Source organism: Antechinus flavipes, chromosome 2 (assembly GCF_016432865.1).
Source record: "Antechinus flavipes isolate AdamAnt ecotype Samford, QLD, Australia chromosome 2, AdamAnt_v2, whole genome shotgun sequence".
In the NCBI taxonomy this organism is placed as follows: domain Eukaryota; kingdom Metazoa; phylum Chordata; class Mammalia; order Dasyuromorphia; family Dasyuridae; genus Antechinus; species Antechinus flavipes.
The window spans coordinates 163,076,223-163,095,620 of NC_067399.1; the positions used below are offsets into that span (position 1 = coordinate 163,076,223).

At 34.5% G+C, this 19,398-nt stretch overlaps 1 protein-coding gene across 3 annotated transcripts in view; it reads right to left on the reverse strand.

Moving 5' to 3' along the window:
• Positions 1-19,398, reverse strand: part of MACROD2 (mono-ADP ribosylhydrolase 2) — a 2,209,416-nt gene that overhangs the window by 127,835 nt on the left and 2,062,183 nt on the right. For all 3 annotated transcript variants that reach the window (XM_051975902.1, XM_051975903.1, XM_051975901.1), the window contains one exon: positions 22-90. In XM_051975902.1, the coding sequence (XP_051831862.1) occupies positions 22-90 (69 nt within the window). The remainder of the gene's footprint in view (positions 1-21; positions 91-19,398) is intronic.

The following is a 19,398-nucleotide window of genomic DNA, read 5'->3' on the forward strand; positions in this document are numbered from 1 at the left end:
TAGATGTAACAGTGTCTGTACCTTTATCCTTGCTGGCTTCAACAGCTTCTTCTGATGAAGGACTGGGTGCTGTGGGAGGCTGTGCCTCATCTTTAAAAAGGAGAAAAAGAAATAGAGTCTATTAGTTGTTAATGTCAAGCTGGGAATTCCCCTGCCCTTCCACCAAAAATAAACCTAACCTTGGCTCAGGGAGGCCAAATATTAAACATGCTTTGATGGAAAAGTGGTTTGATACTGCCTCTGAACAATCAATGGATTAGAGACCATAGACCACAGACACAGAGACTGTTTGATAGTTACAGAGTTCAATAAGGATGCAGTTATTTCATTTAACAGAAAATATTTTTTTAAGCCGTTGGCAGCACCCCTTCCTTCCCCAACTTTGGAGAGTCATTGTTTTCACTCAAGGAAAGAACAAAAATAAAATCAAAAGCCTTCTGGCTTCTAAGAAGTGTTTTTATGTATGTGTTTTTAAAGTTTGGTTTCCTTAGCACAGCATTTCTTCTAAGTTATTCCAGGCTGTCAAACCACAGGGAACATTTCAGATGGCTGTCAGTGTAGGGATATGCAAGAAAGGGAGCATTTGTAAAAAAAAAAAAAAAAAAAAAAGCACAGAAGTCATTTAACATTTCAGATTGTCCAAGCACAGGCGGAGAAGTGAGGAATTTGGGATGGCACCAATTAAAAGGGGGTGGAGGGGAGACATGAGCAAACACGGGCCAGAAACCTCATCAGTAACATCAACTGAGTGATGTTTCCATGCATCAGCATTTAGGCCAAGAATCAACTACCCAATATTTTAAATGATTTAAAAATAAGAAAATTAATAATCAATTTGAAACACCTAGATAAGTCAGAACTATAGATAATGAGTTAACTGGATTGTAGAAAAATAACTCCTTAAGATAAACATTTACCTAAATCTAAAGATTAATTTTACATTTTCTTTTTTTATCTTAAGATCCCTCACAATCTGGCTCCTCCATATCTTACCAGTTTTATTTCACAGAATTCGTCTTCATGAATCTTTATTCTAGTCACACTTGCCTGTGGATCACATCCATCTCTTACCTCTTTCCCTTTGCAAGGTATCTCTATTATGTTCCCTCCCCACCTTCATGTCTTAGAATTCCCAGCTTCTATTATAACATAGCACTGTGCCCTCATACTTGAGACTTTAAAAAACAAAACACCTCCCCAGTTAGAACTATTTCCATCCTAAAATATCTTTATATTACTATATACTTTATGTATTTCCTTGATGTAGTATATCATTTTATCTCCCATAAAAGACAATCCTCTTGGGAATTGGGGGTGTTTTGTTTTCAGTGCCTAGTAGGCACTTTGTATGTAGGATGCTGTGTAAGATGCTGGGAAGAGACATAATGTCTGTCTCCATGAAATTTATATTCATATTGAGAGATGATGATACCTGCTCTACTTACCTTACAGGGTATTTTTAAGGATTAAATAAGATAATGGTTGTAAAGATACTTGATTCACCATATAGTCTCAAATATAAATAGCTATGATTATTATTACAAAAGTTGCATGAAGTGGTAGATAATACTGTACTTGGGATCAAGTCTGAAGGGTGGATTTGACACTTTGGAGTTATCATTGAACTTCTTTGAACTTCAGGTTTTTTATCTGTAAATTGAGGATAATCATATCTGTAGTGTTTTATTGTATTGCTATAAAGCACAAATGTGCATGTGAAGCACTTTGCAGACTTTAAAATGTAATAGAGATGTCAGATATTATTATTATAAAGCCTACACACAAATGACTGCAACATAATGCTTGATAAATTCATAAAGGGATTACAAGGAAAGTACTCTGTGAGGTCTCAGGTAATTTTCACCTGAGGGTATCATCTGAGATGATATTTACTTTTATTCCATATCTATACTTGTCTATAAAACCAAGTATGTTGAGATCAACTTACTGATTTCTGCATAACCAATCAAGTTTTTGGATCTTTGGTCTGATCTGCTAATTAAGATGTCAAAACTACTGGCTTTTGATCTTATATTTTTCATCACTTGGACTTGATCTTTGAAGGTATGATTTACAATAAAGTCATGATTGATATAAACTGTACACTGAAGAGAAATATTATTTTTTAAGCAAAGAAAATGGTTCAAAGCAGAGCAAGATAGTGGAGAAAAGTCAGCAAGTTGCCTAAGCCCTTCCTAGTTCCCCTCAGAAACAACATTAAATCAGGCCTCTCAATCTATAAAAAGATGGAGTAAAATAATTTTCCTGCTTATTATTACTTAGAAGAACTTCAGGAAAGGTCTATCTCATTTGGGTAAAAGGCACAGACTGTCTAGCCAGGCTAGCAGGAGACTCTTGGCTACAGTAGAGATCAGCAAAGCTTTGTAACCCTGAAACATCAGCCATGCCTAGGCCAGGACATCCCAGAATAGTGAGTGAGCTACCAGCACTTGCAGCCCCTGAATGGAAAGTTAGTGACCAGGTACCTGGGCACAAGAAGCTGGGGATGATGCTCTCTATGCCCTGGGGGCAGAACTCAACTTTAAAAAATGAGTAAAAAACCAAACCAAAACAGAAAAGAGCCCTGGTCATCCAAAGGGAAGATTAAAACACAAACTCAGAAGGCAAGAATATCAAAATGCTTATATACAAAGGGGAAGAGGAATTCATCTCAAGATCAAAAAGCCTTTTTGGAAGAACTCAAAAAAGATTTTAAAAATCGAATAAGAGAAGTAGAAGAAAAATTGCAGAAAAATCCACCAATCACCTCCTAAAAGACATCCAAAAATGAATATTCCAAGGAATATTGTAGCCAAATTCCATAATTATCAGGTTGAGAACAAAATATTTAAAGAATCAATTCAAATATCAAGGAGCCAATTAGGATTATACAGATCTTAGCAGCTTCAACATTAAAGGATCAAATGACTTAAAATATGATATTCTCAAAGGAGCTTGGATTACAACCAAGAATAAACTATCCATCAAAACTGAGTGTAATCTTTCCAGGAAAAAGAAGGATATTCAGTGGAAGAGGAGACTTTCAACTTTCCTGATGAAAAGACCAGATCTAAACAGAAAATCTGATCTTCAAATATTAGACTCCAAAGAATCATAAAAAAAGTAAATGGGAAAAACCAAAACCAAACAGAAAATATGTTATTAAATAAGGTTAAACTATTTATATCACTATACAGGAGGATAATACTTGTAACTCTTGAAAACTATTTGAGGCATTTGGAAGAAATATACATAAACAAAATGTATGGGTTTAAGTTGCTTTTGATGTGATGCTATAAAAAAATTAAAGGGTAATAAAAGGATTATATTGAAGAAGAAGAAAGACAAGGATAGAAGGAAAAATACGGTAAATCATATCACACAAAGAAGTGCAAAAGACACATTATGATAGAGGAAATGTAGGAAGGAGGTTAACATTATTTGAACCACATTCTCATCAAAATTGGCTCTTAGAGGGAATAATTAATATACACACTCAAAAGAGTATAGAAATTTATCTTAACCTATAGGGAAATAAGAGGAGAAAGAAGATAGAAAAGGGAGGTGGGGCTGATAGAAAGGAAGGCAGATTAAGGAAGGTAGTGATCAGAAGCAAAACACTGGTAAGGAGGGAGAGGGTGAAAGAGAGAAAGTGTAAATAGGGGTGGGAGATAGGATGGATGCAACATGGAGTTAATAATTATAATTGTGAATATGAATGGGATGAGCTCTCCCACAAAATGTAAGTGGATAGCAAAGTGGATTAAAAACTGGAATCCTTTAAGGTATTGTTTCTTGTAAACAATTTGAAGCATTGAGATGCGGGTAGAATAAAGGTAAAAGGTCAAGCAGAATATATTACACTTCAGCTGAAGCAAAAAATTAAAATAAAAAAAAGGAAGGAGTAGCAATCCTGAACTCAGACAAAGTAAAAGCAAAAATAGATTTAATTAAAAAAGAAAGGGAAGAAAACTACATCTTACTTGTTAGTACCACAAACAATGAAGTAATGTCAATATTGAACATATATGCATCCAGATTCTTAGAGAAGTTAAATAAATTACAGGAAGAAATAGAGAGCAAAACTATACTAATGGGGCTCCTTAATCTTCTCCTCTCAAAACTAAGCAAATCTAAGCACAAATTAAATAAGGAAGAAATTAAGGAGGTGAATAGGATTTTAGAAAAGTTAGATATGACAGACCTCTGGAGAAAAATTAATGGGGATTAAAGGGAATATACATTTTTCTCAGTGATATATAACACCTAAACAGAAATATGCATATTAAGGCATATTTCTCACAATCAAATGCAGAAAGATAAAAATATTAAATGCATGTTTTTCAGATCATAATGCAATTAATATCACATGTAATAAAGTGTTATGGAAGGAAAGGTTAAGAATTAATTGTCAACTAAATAGCCTAATCATAAAGAATGAGTGGGTCAAACAACAAATCATAGTAATAACAATTTAATCAAAGAGTATGTTGATAATGAGACAACACATCAAAGTTTATGTGATGCAGTCAAAAGTAGTACTTAGGGGAAATTTTACATCTATAAATACTTACATGAATAAAAATAGAAAATAAGCAGATCAATGAATTGGGCATGCAAACAATAAAGCTAAACAAAAATTTAAATGCCATTAAATACCAAATTAGACATTCTGAAAATCAAAAGAGAAATCAATAAAATTAAAAATAAGGGAATTATTGAACTATTAACTAGCTAAGTGAATTTAAGTTAAGATCTGGTCTTATAAATAAAACAACAACTCAATAACATTGATAAACCTTTTATTAATTTGATTTTTAAAAAAAAGAAAGAAGAAAACCAAATTCCTAGTATCAAAAATGAAAAGGGTGAATTCATTACCAATGAAGAGGAAATTAAAGCAGTAATTAGGAGCTTTTTTGTCCAACTGCATGTTGAGAAATCTGACAATATATAACAATATGCTCTACCTACAGCAGGGAAATCTGGATTCTTTTGAAGTTTTGAAAATAAAATACTTAATCCCATTTTGGGGAAAAAAATGAACAAGATATCAAAAAATTCCCTCAGAAAAAACTATCCAGGGTTAGATAGATTTACAAGTAAGTTCTACCAAACATTTAAATAACTATTTATTCCAATACTATATAAATTCTGTGGGGAAATAGGCAAAAAAGGAGTCATACAAAATTGCTTTTATGACTCAACTATAGTGCTGATACCTAAACAGGAAGAGCCAAAACAAAAAAGAAAATTGTAAACTAATTTCCCTAAGAGATATTGATTCAAAAACTTAAAATAATATGTTAGCAAAACCAGAATAATATATTATAGCAAGGTAGGATTTATGCCAAAAATGCAGTGTTAGTTCAATACAGGAAAACTCTCAGTATGGTTGACCATATCCATAAGAAGACTAACAGAAACTATAGGATTACTTCAATAATATTACCCACATTTATAGCATCTTTTTTTGTATGGTGGCAAAGCACTGGAAATTGAGAGAATGCTCATCAAATGGAGTAGGCCTGAACAAGTCATAATATACAAGTGCAATACTTTTATGAATAAGAAATTATGAGGAGGCAGATTTCAGTAAAACCTGGAAAGACACATCATGAACTGATGATGAGTGAAATGAGTGGAATTAGGAGATTATGCTGAGGAGAATATGCACTCATATTTTGCAGTCTCTAAATATGAAAGATTTAGTTTTTCTCAGCAATACAATGATCCAAGACAATTCCAAAGGACTCATGATGGAAAATGCTATCCATATCCAAAGAAAGAACTATGGAGTCTGAATGTAGATCGAAGCATACTCTTTTCCCTCTCCCTCCCCTCTGTGGTTTTCCTCTTTTGTTCTCATTCTTTTTTCACAACATGATTAATGTGGAATGATTGTACAAGTATAATCTATATTTGATTGCTTGCTATCTTGGGAGGTAGGGTAGAAGGAGAGGTAGGGAGAAATATTTATAACTCAAAATCTTTTATAAATTAATATTGAAAACAATTTTTACATGTAATTGTAAAAATAAAATGCTATTTTTTAAAAAAAGAAACTAACTCCAAGTTTTGTCAGAATAATGTTTTCATCTTCTTTTATATCCAATGCAGTTTAGTCAATGCAACTTGATATCATATTATTCATATAATAAAAGTCTTTCTCTGTTGCCTTATCATAGCTTGGGGGGTAACCATGCATTCCTGAAAGCTAGGCTAGCAGAATACAAGTTCTAGTTGGTTCTAGTAAGATGTGACAGCTTTGTCCGTGAATGGTGTGTCTGTCTTTGGAGGATCAATCTATCTCAATGTAGAGAGATTCATCATTAGACAGCAGCTGGAGGGACATAAGACAGTCTGGTCACAAGACAGTCCCAGAGACCACCTACTCAGGCAGAGTTTGCAATCAATTTCAGTAGGAGTACCTACAGCAGGGAAATCTGGATTCTTTTGAAGTTTTGAAAGAGAATGTACGGTGGGCTTTTGATAAATGATAGGCTAGTAACAAATGAAGAACACCAACAATGAGCCTGGATTTGGGGTCAGCCAGATTGCCCACTTGGAAGAACATGAAAACCAATTTAAGACTTCATTTAGAACTGATCCTTTATGTTGTCAGGGTACCATCATTGTACAGATAAAGCTATCAGATTCAAGACTAAAGAGGATGATTTCCTGCCGCCCTTTGCTGATGGGCTTTATAACCTTTTTAGTCCAAAAAGAAGTTGCCTGTTGTTTTCTGATTAAAGGAAAAGGGTAAGTCTATGAAACATAGGTCTGTGTGTGTATGCAACAGAAGGAAAGGCTATGGGGAAAATGCAGTTTGGAACAAAGAGATGAGTGAATAAAAGTGGGGAACCTCAGCAATTGCTGAATGGCCTCAACTGTCAACAGTTAGCTGAATAATACTGGGCAGCTGAATGTAATAGGAACAGTGACAGTTTTTTCATATGAAACTCATCTACAAAAGCATCCAGCAAAATGGGGGGTACATCCCCACCAAAGATTTCAGCATCACAAATTCATTTAATTGAAAAGAGTGTATAGCTATAAACTGAACTGGTTGACTCAATATTGAGACCCAAGATCCAAGTCTCTGGCTTGCTTCAGAGCTTTTCCTGAATAGCGTTCTCCAATATCATTTTCCAAGTTAGAAATAAAAGCTCTCATTTTGCTATTGAGAATTACTGGGCTAACACACAAAGTTTTAGGTAAAAATTTGACCACTTTCTTTGTTTTAAGTTGAAGTGTTCAGGATAGAAGCGAATAGGTGGCTGGAAAATGTTAGAGCAAGACCACCATTTAAAACAAAACAAAACACTTTATAACTCAGGGGAGGTGACTTGGAAACTAAAGAGAGTGGAAGTATTTTTAGTCATTCAGTAGCAGTTATTTTGATAACTGCATAATTTTGCCTGTCATCCTTTTAGTTGAAAGCTTTCCAGGGTGCAAAAAATAGGCAGAAGCAGGATAAATCAAAAGTAATGATAATTTCTTTTGAGTTATAACTGCTATTTCATTAAAATTGTCCAATTTATAACCCACAACTTAGAATTCATCAACACACAATTTACAAATCTGTCGCTAATGAACCAAGGCTTTTACTGGAAGCCTTTGTTTCTCATATATGACTCTGGGTTCTTGAAAGTCAATCTCAGTAATGCAGTTTACCAGAGTAGAGAAAGAAATAAATGAGAACATTTGGACATATGGTGGGGGAGGTTGGGATTGGGGGAAGATGTACAGGTCCATGATTTCCACTGGGCTAGGGATCTCTTGGTAAAAAGACTCCCTCTGCAAATGCAGCAGCATTTGTTATATAACTTAGAGCCTTAAGGAGTAGCCTGTTGAACTAAGAATTTAGGTAACTTGTCCATAGTTACACAGCCATATCAAAGAGTAGATTTGAATCCAGGTATTATTATTCTAAGCTTCTATCAACTGCCTCTCAACTAAAAATAATTTCATCTAAAAATAGAGGATACATATTTATTTAGGTATGAGGAGAACTTTATCCTTGAAGTGTATTTTTGTTTCTTTTTTTCTTTAACTAGGAACTAGGGGAATAAGACCTAGATGGGTAATTTTCTTGGTGAGGAATTCCTAGGTAAAGAAAATCCCCATTTCACTGACACTGCCACCTTCTCTGCATCTTAGACTTAAAGGATTTCAGAGAATATGGAGAGGCCAGGTGATATGCTCAGGGTCACAGAGCTGATTTGTGTCAAAGGCAAAGCATGAATTCACATTTTTCTGGTTTTGATGTCAACTCTCTCTACATTATGGCATATTACTTTCTTCAGTGAAATCTAGGAAAATGCTGACCTGATGTAAGCCACCTAAGCTGCTTTCATTTTTTTCTCTCTCCCACTACTTAAAGGATTACCAAGATAAATTTTTTACCACTAAGAGGGAAAATAGAGTTGGTAACTTAAACAGGAAAGTGCATTTTTGGACTGAAGTGCTTTCATTCATAATGAATGGAGTTGTGGTCTCTAGTGAGAGAGGCCTAAGTTAATCTGGTGGAAAGGTACAAGTTTTCAGTCAATAGCACTGACTAAGGCTATTGTTTACCAAGGTGGACTAGAACTTGAGAAGAGGCTTAAAAGAAGTCCTTAGCTGTGGACTTCCATTTTCTCCGAGCTTGTCTTCTCCTTTATGCTATTCTCATCTTTTAAGAAACCACAGTGAAAAAAATTGAGTCAATTTAGGAAATCTCTCTTTATGACTAACAGGCAACATTGAAATTAATTGTGACCAATGTAGCATAACTTAATTTACAAGGCCTGGCAATAAAGCAAGGGGGAAGAATTCTTCCAGAGGAATGAAAAGAAAAAAAAATATCAACATAAATAGTTAGATCTGACCCAAACCTTTCTAAAACAGTGTGCTGGATGAAATATTTAGCTTCCATAAACAAAATTCCCTCCTTTGTCTGGGAAGCATCTCTCTGTTAACACAGCAGATAGATTTCAGTTCAGCTTTGCAATTTTCCTTAGCTTATGTAACATGTACTATATGGGTAAGATATGGTTGACTGGGTTTTTGCGTGCCTTTTATCTCCCTGTTTTACACATTTCTAAAAAAGAAAAGGTCTGTTTTCCCTTAACATTTGTGTGACAGTCTTAAAATATTCAGGCTATGAAATATTTCATACAGAGTAGATCATTTTAGTAAGGATTTTAGAATGCATGGATCTATAAACTCTAAATAGCTGGTTCAATGCAATGGGGCTGCTTAATAGGAGAGTAAGAAGGGAATGATAATTTTTTCTTTCTGTTTAAAATGCACAATAAATATGTATGGAGTAATATGACAGAAAAAAACCAAGAAGACATATTAAAAAGTAAATTAAGCTAATTTTCTACCACAAGCTGGGGTGTGGCAGGGGACCCCAATGCTATTTTTTTTAAATTTATAAAATTGTGTCCTTCCGAGTAAAATTGCCTCAGGACAAAAGAATAAAACATAAAACATTTATCTAAAATATATCCATAGCAGTTGCCAGCATATATCAACTACAAAACATCCATTTCAAAAATAAGTTGCTAAAACACTGTTCCCTTAAGATTGGCTGGTTAAGGGACAAGAGCAAATGATAGTGGACAAAAATCCTTCCCCCTCCCTGAGGTGATCTCTTCCTAAAAGGAGCCTTCCCTTCCTAAAATGTCTTATTTCTATTTTGCCATAAGTAGAATTTTGGAACCATCACAAGACCCGCTGGTCTTTGTAGTCATGGTGGTGGTTGGGGGCAGGGAGGTGGGAGATTGTACTGTCTCTAGCAATTCTAGTCCAAAGCAGTTTGACTTCTGGGTGCTATGCCAACTTACAGCTCTGCTAAGTCTGCTGCTACTGCTGACAGCCCTTCATTTAATAGGCAAGGGGATGGAGTTATCCTATCTCATTAAGAAGAACAGAACAAGGGGATTTGAAAGAATACTGTGATTGGGAGATGTAAGGAGAATATTTTACAAGTGTAAAAGGGAGCTAGAATCTGTTGAAAAGATACAATTTTAGCTCAGATGATGTATTGGAGGTGGGTCTGGTATAAATGGAAAAGTTTACTCAGAAAAGGGGGAAAAAAAAAACTCTGAGATGATAGAAAGCAAAGATAACAACCTACCAGGCTCTCACAATCAATCCACAAGCATTTACTCACTGCCAAAAATGTACCAATCATTATATTAAATGTTATGTGGGAGTGGGGATGGGGAATATAAAGCATCTCACAAGAAGAACGCCAAAGACACTGTCTCTATGTATGTCTGTTTATCTTTGTATTCATCCATATATCTATCCATTTACCTATATATCCATCTAGCTATCTGCCTGCCTGCCTGTCTGTCTGTCTGCATCTATCTATTCATCCATATATCTATCCATTTATCCATCTATCCATCTAGCTATCTGCTTGTCTGTCTATTGATTTATGTATCTATCCATTACCTATCTATCCATCTTTCTATCTGCCTGTCTACCTATGTATCTATCTATCCATTTACCTATCTATCCATCTAGCTATCTGCCTGCCTGTCTGTCTGTATCTATCTATTCAACTATATATCTATCTATCCATCTAGCTACTCGCTTGTCTATCTATATATCTATCTATTTATTCATCCATATATCTATCTATTTACCTATCTATCCATCTATCAATCTGCCTGCCTGCTTGTCTATCCATGGATCTATCTATTTGTTACCTATCTATCCATCTTTCTATCTGCCTGACTGTCTGTCTATCCATGGATCTATCTATCCATTTACCTATCTATCCATTTAGCTATCTGCCTGTCTCTTTGCCCATTTGTCCATCCATTCATCCATTCATCTATCTCTGTCTCTCAATTCACAGGTATCCATATATACATCATACACATACACATATACACATTGTTTATTCACCTCCTGGTCATACCTCTCACTTTCCTGACATGGAAAGAACATTGGGCATAGATTCAAAAGGCTCAGAAGAGCTGCTTTCAGATCCTGACTCTGCCACTTGTAAGCTGCATGACTTTAATCAAATTGCTTGACTCTGTGGGTCTCAGTTCTTGGTTGTGTAAAAGAAAGGGGCTTTGCTAAGCCGGGGGTCTTAATCAGTTTGTGTTATGGATGTGAAACCTATGGCCCCCTTCCCAGAATAATGCTTTTAAATGCAGACAATAAAACTCAGAGGGCTAAAAAAGGAAACCACCCAGAGTTTTAAAAACAAGTTTACAGACCCCAAGTTAAGCATTTTGGGGCTAGAGGCTTTCCAAGATCCCTTTCGGGGCTGGTTTTCTTGCTTAAATTCTTCTCAGCTGCTGTCAGCCATCTCCTGTTTCCCTCTTGGCCCCTCCTGCTAAACCTGCTTTGGCCGTCAGAAAGGGAGGTAAATGCTTGTTGATACTCCTTTTATATTTCACAGTGAATTGAGAGCAACAGGTCAGAGGCACACCCCTCCTCCACTCTATTCCCAGGACAAAACTGAGTCTAAATATCCCCAGCAATCTGCAACCTTCTGCCCCCAGGGCCAGGTGACAGCCCTATTCCCAACTCATAATAACTCTGCGCTCCGCAGTACAACCCACAGCATCTGAAGTCGCTGAGCTGGTTACTGCACCTGTCTACTGAGCAGTGACAGAACGCTTTTATATGATGGGAGAAAGACAGTCCAGGAGAGAGAAAACAATTAAGTGTCAGATTAATGAGGAATGTCAGAAATTGGTTCCAGCAGCTCTAAATGAGTAGAAAGGAAATTCAGTTCCAGATCCCAAGAAATGCTTGATGATCATGCAAACAGGGTCTACTGCCTATTACTGATTCGCCATTTTTTTTTTTTTTTGGGAGGTGGGGTAAGAACTACTTTAGCCCTCCCCTAAAGTGAACTTTTTAAGAATCAATGATTTTGTTTGCAAATGAGCTTCTCTGCTTCCTGGCTTTCCTACAAAAGGAAAAAACAAAACAAAACACCAAAAAAATCCTCTCTGGAGGCAAGCTGCAAGAAAGTCTCAGCATATTTATCATGCAGTAAATGCACTCTCTGAGAATGCTGTATTTGTGATTTAACAAGCATGCCCTCAAATCAAAAGGCTCAGGCTTTTTGCTTTCTCAGCCTCCACCAAGGCAATGTTTCTGGGAATCCAGCAGGTGGAACTCGTGCAGAAGCATTTCCTGGCTGACAGAAGCCAAATCCATCAGCCAATTAGATTAGCATTCATTTAACACACTTTAAAAAAGACATTTCGGCTTGCTTATAATTTTTCATATGCTATTAAATGCCTTAAATAGGTGGTTTCTTAGTAAGCTGGTGGGCTTCTGCAGGAGGTAGGGGAAGGGGAAAGGAAATCACATTACATGGTTACCCATAAGTATTCTGTAAGCACAAGCTTTCCTTTTATCTGCTTTGTCAGTCTAGTTATCTTCACAGGAAGCACACCCACAACAAAAAGTTAAATACAGTGGAGCACACAAAATTCATGGCTTTTATAGCGATTGCAAAGACTTACAACACACCTAAACAAATAGGCAGAATTTTTGAGACAGTGTCTGTTCTATTTGCTTTGGTTCTTTAGAAAAAAAAAAATCTACTATGATCCACACAAGGGCCTTCATTAATACACCCTTATAATCATATATTTATATTATATAGTAAATTTGTAGGTTATCATTCTTTTTTTTCAATAAAGGACATTTTTTTTCCCATTTCAATAAAAGGCAACTCCAAATTCCCAGAATTTATTTCAAAGGTTTTAGTAGTTCTTTCTCCTGCCCCAAATATTGATTAATTTTCTTCATTAAAATCTTACTCTAGTGAGTTGGGGGCAAAGGTGATCTTGTCTTTTGAAAGACTATATCAATGGAACACAAGTTCTGGCACATCTTATTAAGCTAGGAATTCACTGAGTACCTATCTGCTAAGCTATGGACTATTTGGCTCTTGTCAAAAGATTAACAAAATAAAGGACTATAAAAAACACTGGTTTCAATTATTATTGCTGCTATTGCTGTTACTCATTTTCCAATTCCCTATTGCCTATAGCTTACAGAGATCACAGGTATGATCTATGGTCATGTAATAATTTTTCTCCCTATGAATATATATGATTTATCATATGATTAAGAACTGACTCGGTTAGCATCATAATCTAATGAAGTATGTTAAACACCCAGAGGGGAAAGCATGGATCTTCTTTTGCTAGAGTAGGGGTATGGGTCACAGAAACCCAATCACATGCAGACGGATTACTGCAGATTCTGAACCCTACATCCACATGAAAAAAATGGATCCTTAAAGTAATGAAAGAGGTTTTCATTCACTGATTCATTCAATTAATTATGCTATTATTTATGCATAGGACTCATTTATTTATAGGCTTATGAAGCTTAAATAAATAAAATTAAAAGAACATTAAAAAAGCAGATGACTTGTAGCCATACATTGTGTATGTGTAATATAGCATATATAGCGTATATATATGCACACAGATGTTATTGACCCATCATTTCAGTAATGTTCAACTCTTTATGATCCCCTCTGGAGTTTTGTTAGCAAAGAAACTAAAGTGGTATGCTATTTTCTTTTCCATCTCATTTTACAAATAAGCAAACTGAGGCAAACTGTGTTAAGCGAGTTGCTCAGTGTCCACTGCTCATATCTGAGGATGGATTTGAACCCTGTTCTTCCTGCTTCTGGGTAAAGGCTCTATTTTCCCATCCAGTCTTCCCCATACACATACATTTTAATACATAGATATGTAAATGAAAGAAATTCATAATTCATTAGATTGTGACGCTATCCAAGTCAGTCCTTTGATATGTGATCATAGATTTAAGCTGTGATCTCTAATAGCTTTGGGCAATAGGGAATTGGAAAATAAGAGTAACAATAACAACAGCGGCAATAATAATTGAATCCAACATTTATTGTAGTTTTTTAAATTTTGTAAAGAACTTCACATATATTGATTCAATGTACTTTTAATTGATCAACATACATCTATGTCTACTATTGGAATAAATAAACTTATGTAAGAGAAAGTATGATATAGGGAAAAGAGCACAATATTTTGAACTAGGAATATTATATTTCAAGTTCTGAGTTTGAGTCTCCATTTCCTTATCTAAAAATTAAGGATAAACACATTTTCTCTATTTACCCAACCTAGTTCACCTAATTGTGAAAAAAGCATATGTAATATGCTTTATAAACATATTTTGTCAATATACAACTAACATGTGACTCGAGACAAGGAAACAAAATAAAAGAAGAACTTTAAAAAATTCAAAATCAAATTAAATTTAAATTTAAACAATTCAAATATTAAAGATCTCAACATCACTTTAAATTGTGTTTATTATGCTTTATTTAGTTGTCCATTTAGTTGTCCTAGGCAACTCCCAGGTGATATACATTAAAGAATTCATTATGTAGGGCATGTGGCAATATCTGTAAAATGACTTTTATATTAAATTTAGTAGAGCCCAGTTTGCCACAAAATATAGTAGGACTTATGACTTCTTGTGGTGAAAGCAATTAAGTCAACTCAACCAACAGCTCAAGTAAATAGTTGTAAGACAAATATATTATTGGAGATTTCAACTCCAACTTCACTTGGAATTATAGAGTAGAAGAAAAATGAGAGATCATTTAATCTCATGCTTATTTACAGATCAGATAACTAAGACCTACTGAGAATACAAGAGTCCTCAAAGGTTTTACACAGAATAAATAAAAGAACTTCAGTTAGAACCCAGGTCTGCAAACTCCTACTCCATCACATTTTTTTTCTGTTATAACATTCTATCTTTCTATTAAGATATACCACAATATGAACCAATGCAAAGTCAAATGAACAAAAGGAGCATGATTTATATTAAAATACAAATGTGAATAAAAACAATTTGAGGACTTGCAAAAATGATAACGATTGAAATGAATAGAATCAACAGAACAATTTATACAGAATAGCAACACTGTAAAAACATTCAACTTTGAAAATTGGAAGAATTTTGACCAATGCAATGATTTCAGAAGTAGAAGGTGCTACACACCTATTGCCAAAGGTTATGGGTTCACAGTACAAAATAAGACATATTTTTTGGACATGGCCAATGAGCAAATTTGTTTTACTTGGCTATGCTATAGATTACAGGTATTTTGTCTTTCTTCTTCCCAATGAGGTAAAGCAAGTGAGGAAGAGAAAATAAATTTCTGTTGATTTTAAAAATAAATTTTAATAAATTAAAAAGAAATATAATGCTTCCAGTTTTAAATGAAATTATACGCTCTCCCTAACTCTTCCACAGTAAGACTCTTTGGCATGTCTTTTATTAAAGAAAGTACAACAAACATACTATTTCCCTTAAATCACCATGCTGTCCATCAGTTTGGATAACCTAGGTCAGAAAAAAAGCACTTTTATCTCCAAAGTCACAACTACTACTGCCTAAATTATATCTGAACATTCCCTTTCACTTGGCATCTATAGAAAAAGTCTCATGCAGGGTTCAATTTGAACTCTGAAAGATGTAGTTTAAACTCTCTTATTTGTGTTAAACTGCATAGAGTCCCTAAAATAAATGTGTTCCTATACTTGTCTTGCCTCCCTTTACTCACTTCTGATACTGACCAGAAGCTTGTTAGAAACACTGTCATCATCTTCTGATTGTGACTAAACTTGTATGGAGGGTGCAATGGATGCTCGGGAAGACCCATGCCCCCAGTTTCAAAGCTGGGCTCAGACACTTACTGGCTGTGTGACCCTGGGCCAGTCACTTAATCCCATTTGCCTCAGCTTCCTCATCTGTAAAATAAGCTGAGAAGGAAATGGCAAACCACTCTGGTATTTTTGCCAAGAAAACACCAAAAATGGTGTCCTGAAGAGTTGAAATAACTAAATAACAACAAATTTCATGAGGCTTTTTTTACAAGTACGGACAAATTTTGATGTTTCAGAGACTGTAGCCAAGAGGAGAAAGCGATTATTCTTGTCCTTTGGTTTTACCATCATGCTGATTCCTATTTGGAGGGCAAAATCAGTAATTAAGGGGAACAACAGAAATAGATTTTGCCATCTTCACTAATAGAATAGAGACAGCCTTAGGAACTGAAACTGTCCCTGACAGTTGAGTCTGTATGTCTGTGTGTGTATAATTGTGTATCTTATCTATCTACAGAGAGTTACACATACACACGTATACAAACATATACACATGTGTGTGTGCATGTACATAATTGTAGGGAGCTCCCAGTGAGGAGCTTCTACCACTATGGCTTATCTCTTTATTTTTAAAATTTTTTTGCTACTTATACACTTATACATTTTTCCTAGACATGTGAGGATTTAAGTGATTTGTCCAGGATCACACCGGGAAATTGATTGGTCTTCCTGTAGGCTTGAAGACAAATTCTGTCATTACCTGACTTCTGGCTGTCACTGAAGTATGAATAAAATAATAGAAGATAAGAACTTAGTACAAGAAGAATAGTAGAAGAAGAGTCCAGGCCAGATATTTGGGTGCCATCTTTGAGACTGGATAATTGTACTTGCCTCGGATACGCCATTGTGCTTTCACAAAACTTGACAGAACAAAATATACAATTACCATTGATAGTGGAATAAAATTTTAAAAAATTATTAAATATTATTTTATTAAAGTATATTTATATTTAACAATTTCCTGTTATATTCCTTTGAAAAGGAAATAGGAAAACACTCCAGTATCTTTGCTAAGAAAACTCTAAATGGGGTCATGAAGAGTTGTACATAGCTGAAATGATGAAACAATTTATATGTGTGTGTGTATAACATATTTAGCAGTTATAGTGCATATATGCTAAATATGTTATATAATCTGTATGTGAAGGTGCGCACACACAGAGTGTATGACTACAAGTTATTAGTTGCTCTCCTTAGATACTACCCCCTTATTTGCTAATTCATGATTACTGTGGTTTTCTCAACTGAAATACACATTTTTTTCCCTCTTGGAGATACACAACAATAATAACAATAATGATAGAATCTATGTAGCTTTTAAATTTTGCAGACCCCTTTATATATGTTATCTATACCTCAATATACTCAACCTAACCAAACCCATAAAAAGGCCCCTAAATGCATTCCCTTTCTGGTCTGTGCAGAATTATATTATTGGAGTTTTGTTGGATTATGGAGCAATTTTACAATCCACTTTGACTCTGCTAAGAAGAGAATTATTCCCCCTGATCCCTTTAAAAGGGAACAATCAGTCTACTTGTTCATCTAGGGAAGGGGGGAAATTAACTCATTACTACTCATTACTCATTACATTGTACATCTCTGATAAAACAGACCTTTTGAGTTAAGAATCCAAGTAGTTAAAACAAAAGGAATTAGTAGGGGAAATCTATTGCTTATCTATAATTCCAATCTCTTTTAAGTTTTGTATGTATCAAGAATGTGGCCAAGCACACAGTGGGGGCTCAATAAATATTTGTTGAGGGGTTATTCTATGTAGCGTGTCAATAATGATGGGCAGGGGTGTGGGGGAAAAGAAAGTTTTGGAACATGAAGAATTTTTCCATGGCCTCTTGATTTAAAAATAGTACAAAGTGATGCACCAGAGAGCTATTTTCAATATCACACATACCCCCTTAATAGATAACATATGCGTTGAACATATGGCATGTTAATACAAATACTTTACTCTGATAAACTAACTTTTTAATCCATAGATTCCCCACCATTTTATAAACACCATTAATTATCACAACACTCCCAGGGGATTTTATAACACTTAGTTTGTCCTTCAGTAGATACATTACACTATCAATAAATATTAAGAAATGACAATAATGAAGGATTTACTAATGTTTTCTACTTGAAAAACTAGAGGAAAAAGACAAAAAGATAAAGTAACTTCACTACATCCATAATTAACTCTTTGGTGTTGTTGGGGTTAGATGTTAGCAAATACTCACATCTATGATTAGTCTATTAATCCATGTCCATTTCTTTCATATATTATTCAAATTTTATTAGGACTTAACAATACACTAAATCTGCCAATTATACACAAAGGATTTGTGGGGTTCTCAATGTGGGAACTCAATCTTTGGAAATTTCTTAATCACCCAAAATTGCAAGACATCTATGACCTAGTAAGTTGCTTGAGGCACAAGAAAATTAAATGATTTATTTAGAGTCACAGAGACAGAAAGTGTCAGAAATAGGATTTGAACTTGGATCTTTCTTCAATCTTCTCATGCCCTTCCAGAAACTGTTACCTTTATTGTAATGATGCCTGGGCAAATTATAGTCAATGTAAGATTACTATGATAGTATTAATTGGAATGCCTTTTTATAAAAATACAACTTATTAGCCAATTAATTGTAGTTCTTGGATTGAACTTTCTTTTAAAAACTGCATTTTCATAAACTACCATTGATATTTTTAGATAAATGGTACCATTGTGCCTACACATTTATTTAAAACAACCATACGTTCTACTTGGTGCAGATGTTAAACCCAGAACTAGCAAGAAAATATCTTTTCTTTCTTTTTTTTTTTTTTGCTAAGGATAAAAATATTCTTCATAAATGTAAATATCATTCTATGTACAAATTTGAGATTTATTTGTAATATTTATCATCAATTAATATTTATTTGAGTGTTTACAACATGACCTACACTGTAGTATAAACAAATTAAGATATGCAGAAGACAAACTAATCTTTTTTTTTTTTTTTTTGGAGGAAGATGGGAGGACAATTATAAAAGTTCATTAAGTGTAACAATGAGTAGCTCTATGGATTATTTTATAGTACTTGCCTCTATCATATATTGAGTGGAGAAGAAAAATTATAGTCCAGTGAAAGAAATAGCATTTTACATAAATAGGGGAAGTATAGCTGAATAGTCTTATTAATTATCCATAAACTGACAGCTCATTTCTTATGATAAGCCCCTATGAATTCTGAGTTTTACTGTGGTCCTACCCTAAACAAGCCCAAAATGTTATTTTCCCCGTCATATACAGAAATGGTTTATCCTAGAATAAATCTGTACATAGAGTTGTAGGAATTCTATTGGAAATCATTTTTGTGTTTCCACATTTTGCTTCAAAACATTTGTTTTTTCAATATTGATCGATATCGACCACACACAATGGAAATATTTACAATGGATACTCAGCAAAATATAGGGAAAATAAATAATTCTGACTATGAGCAAAGGATATACATGGATCTTGGGCAATCCATAAAGAATTTTTCAGGTAAACAAATGGCACAATCATATTTAGAGGACATACGAGTGGATAATTTATTTCCTACAATGATTAGGGACAAAAAAGTTTTGTTCATTTTGGGATATTGTTTAATTACATTTTTTAGAAGATTGTATGTGAGCCCCAAATGTAGGACA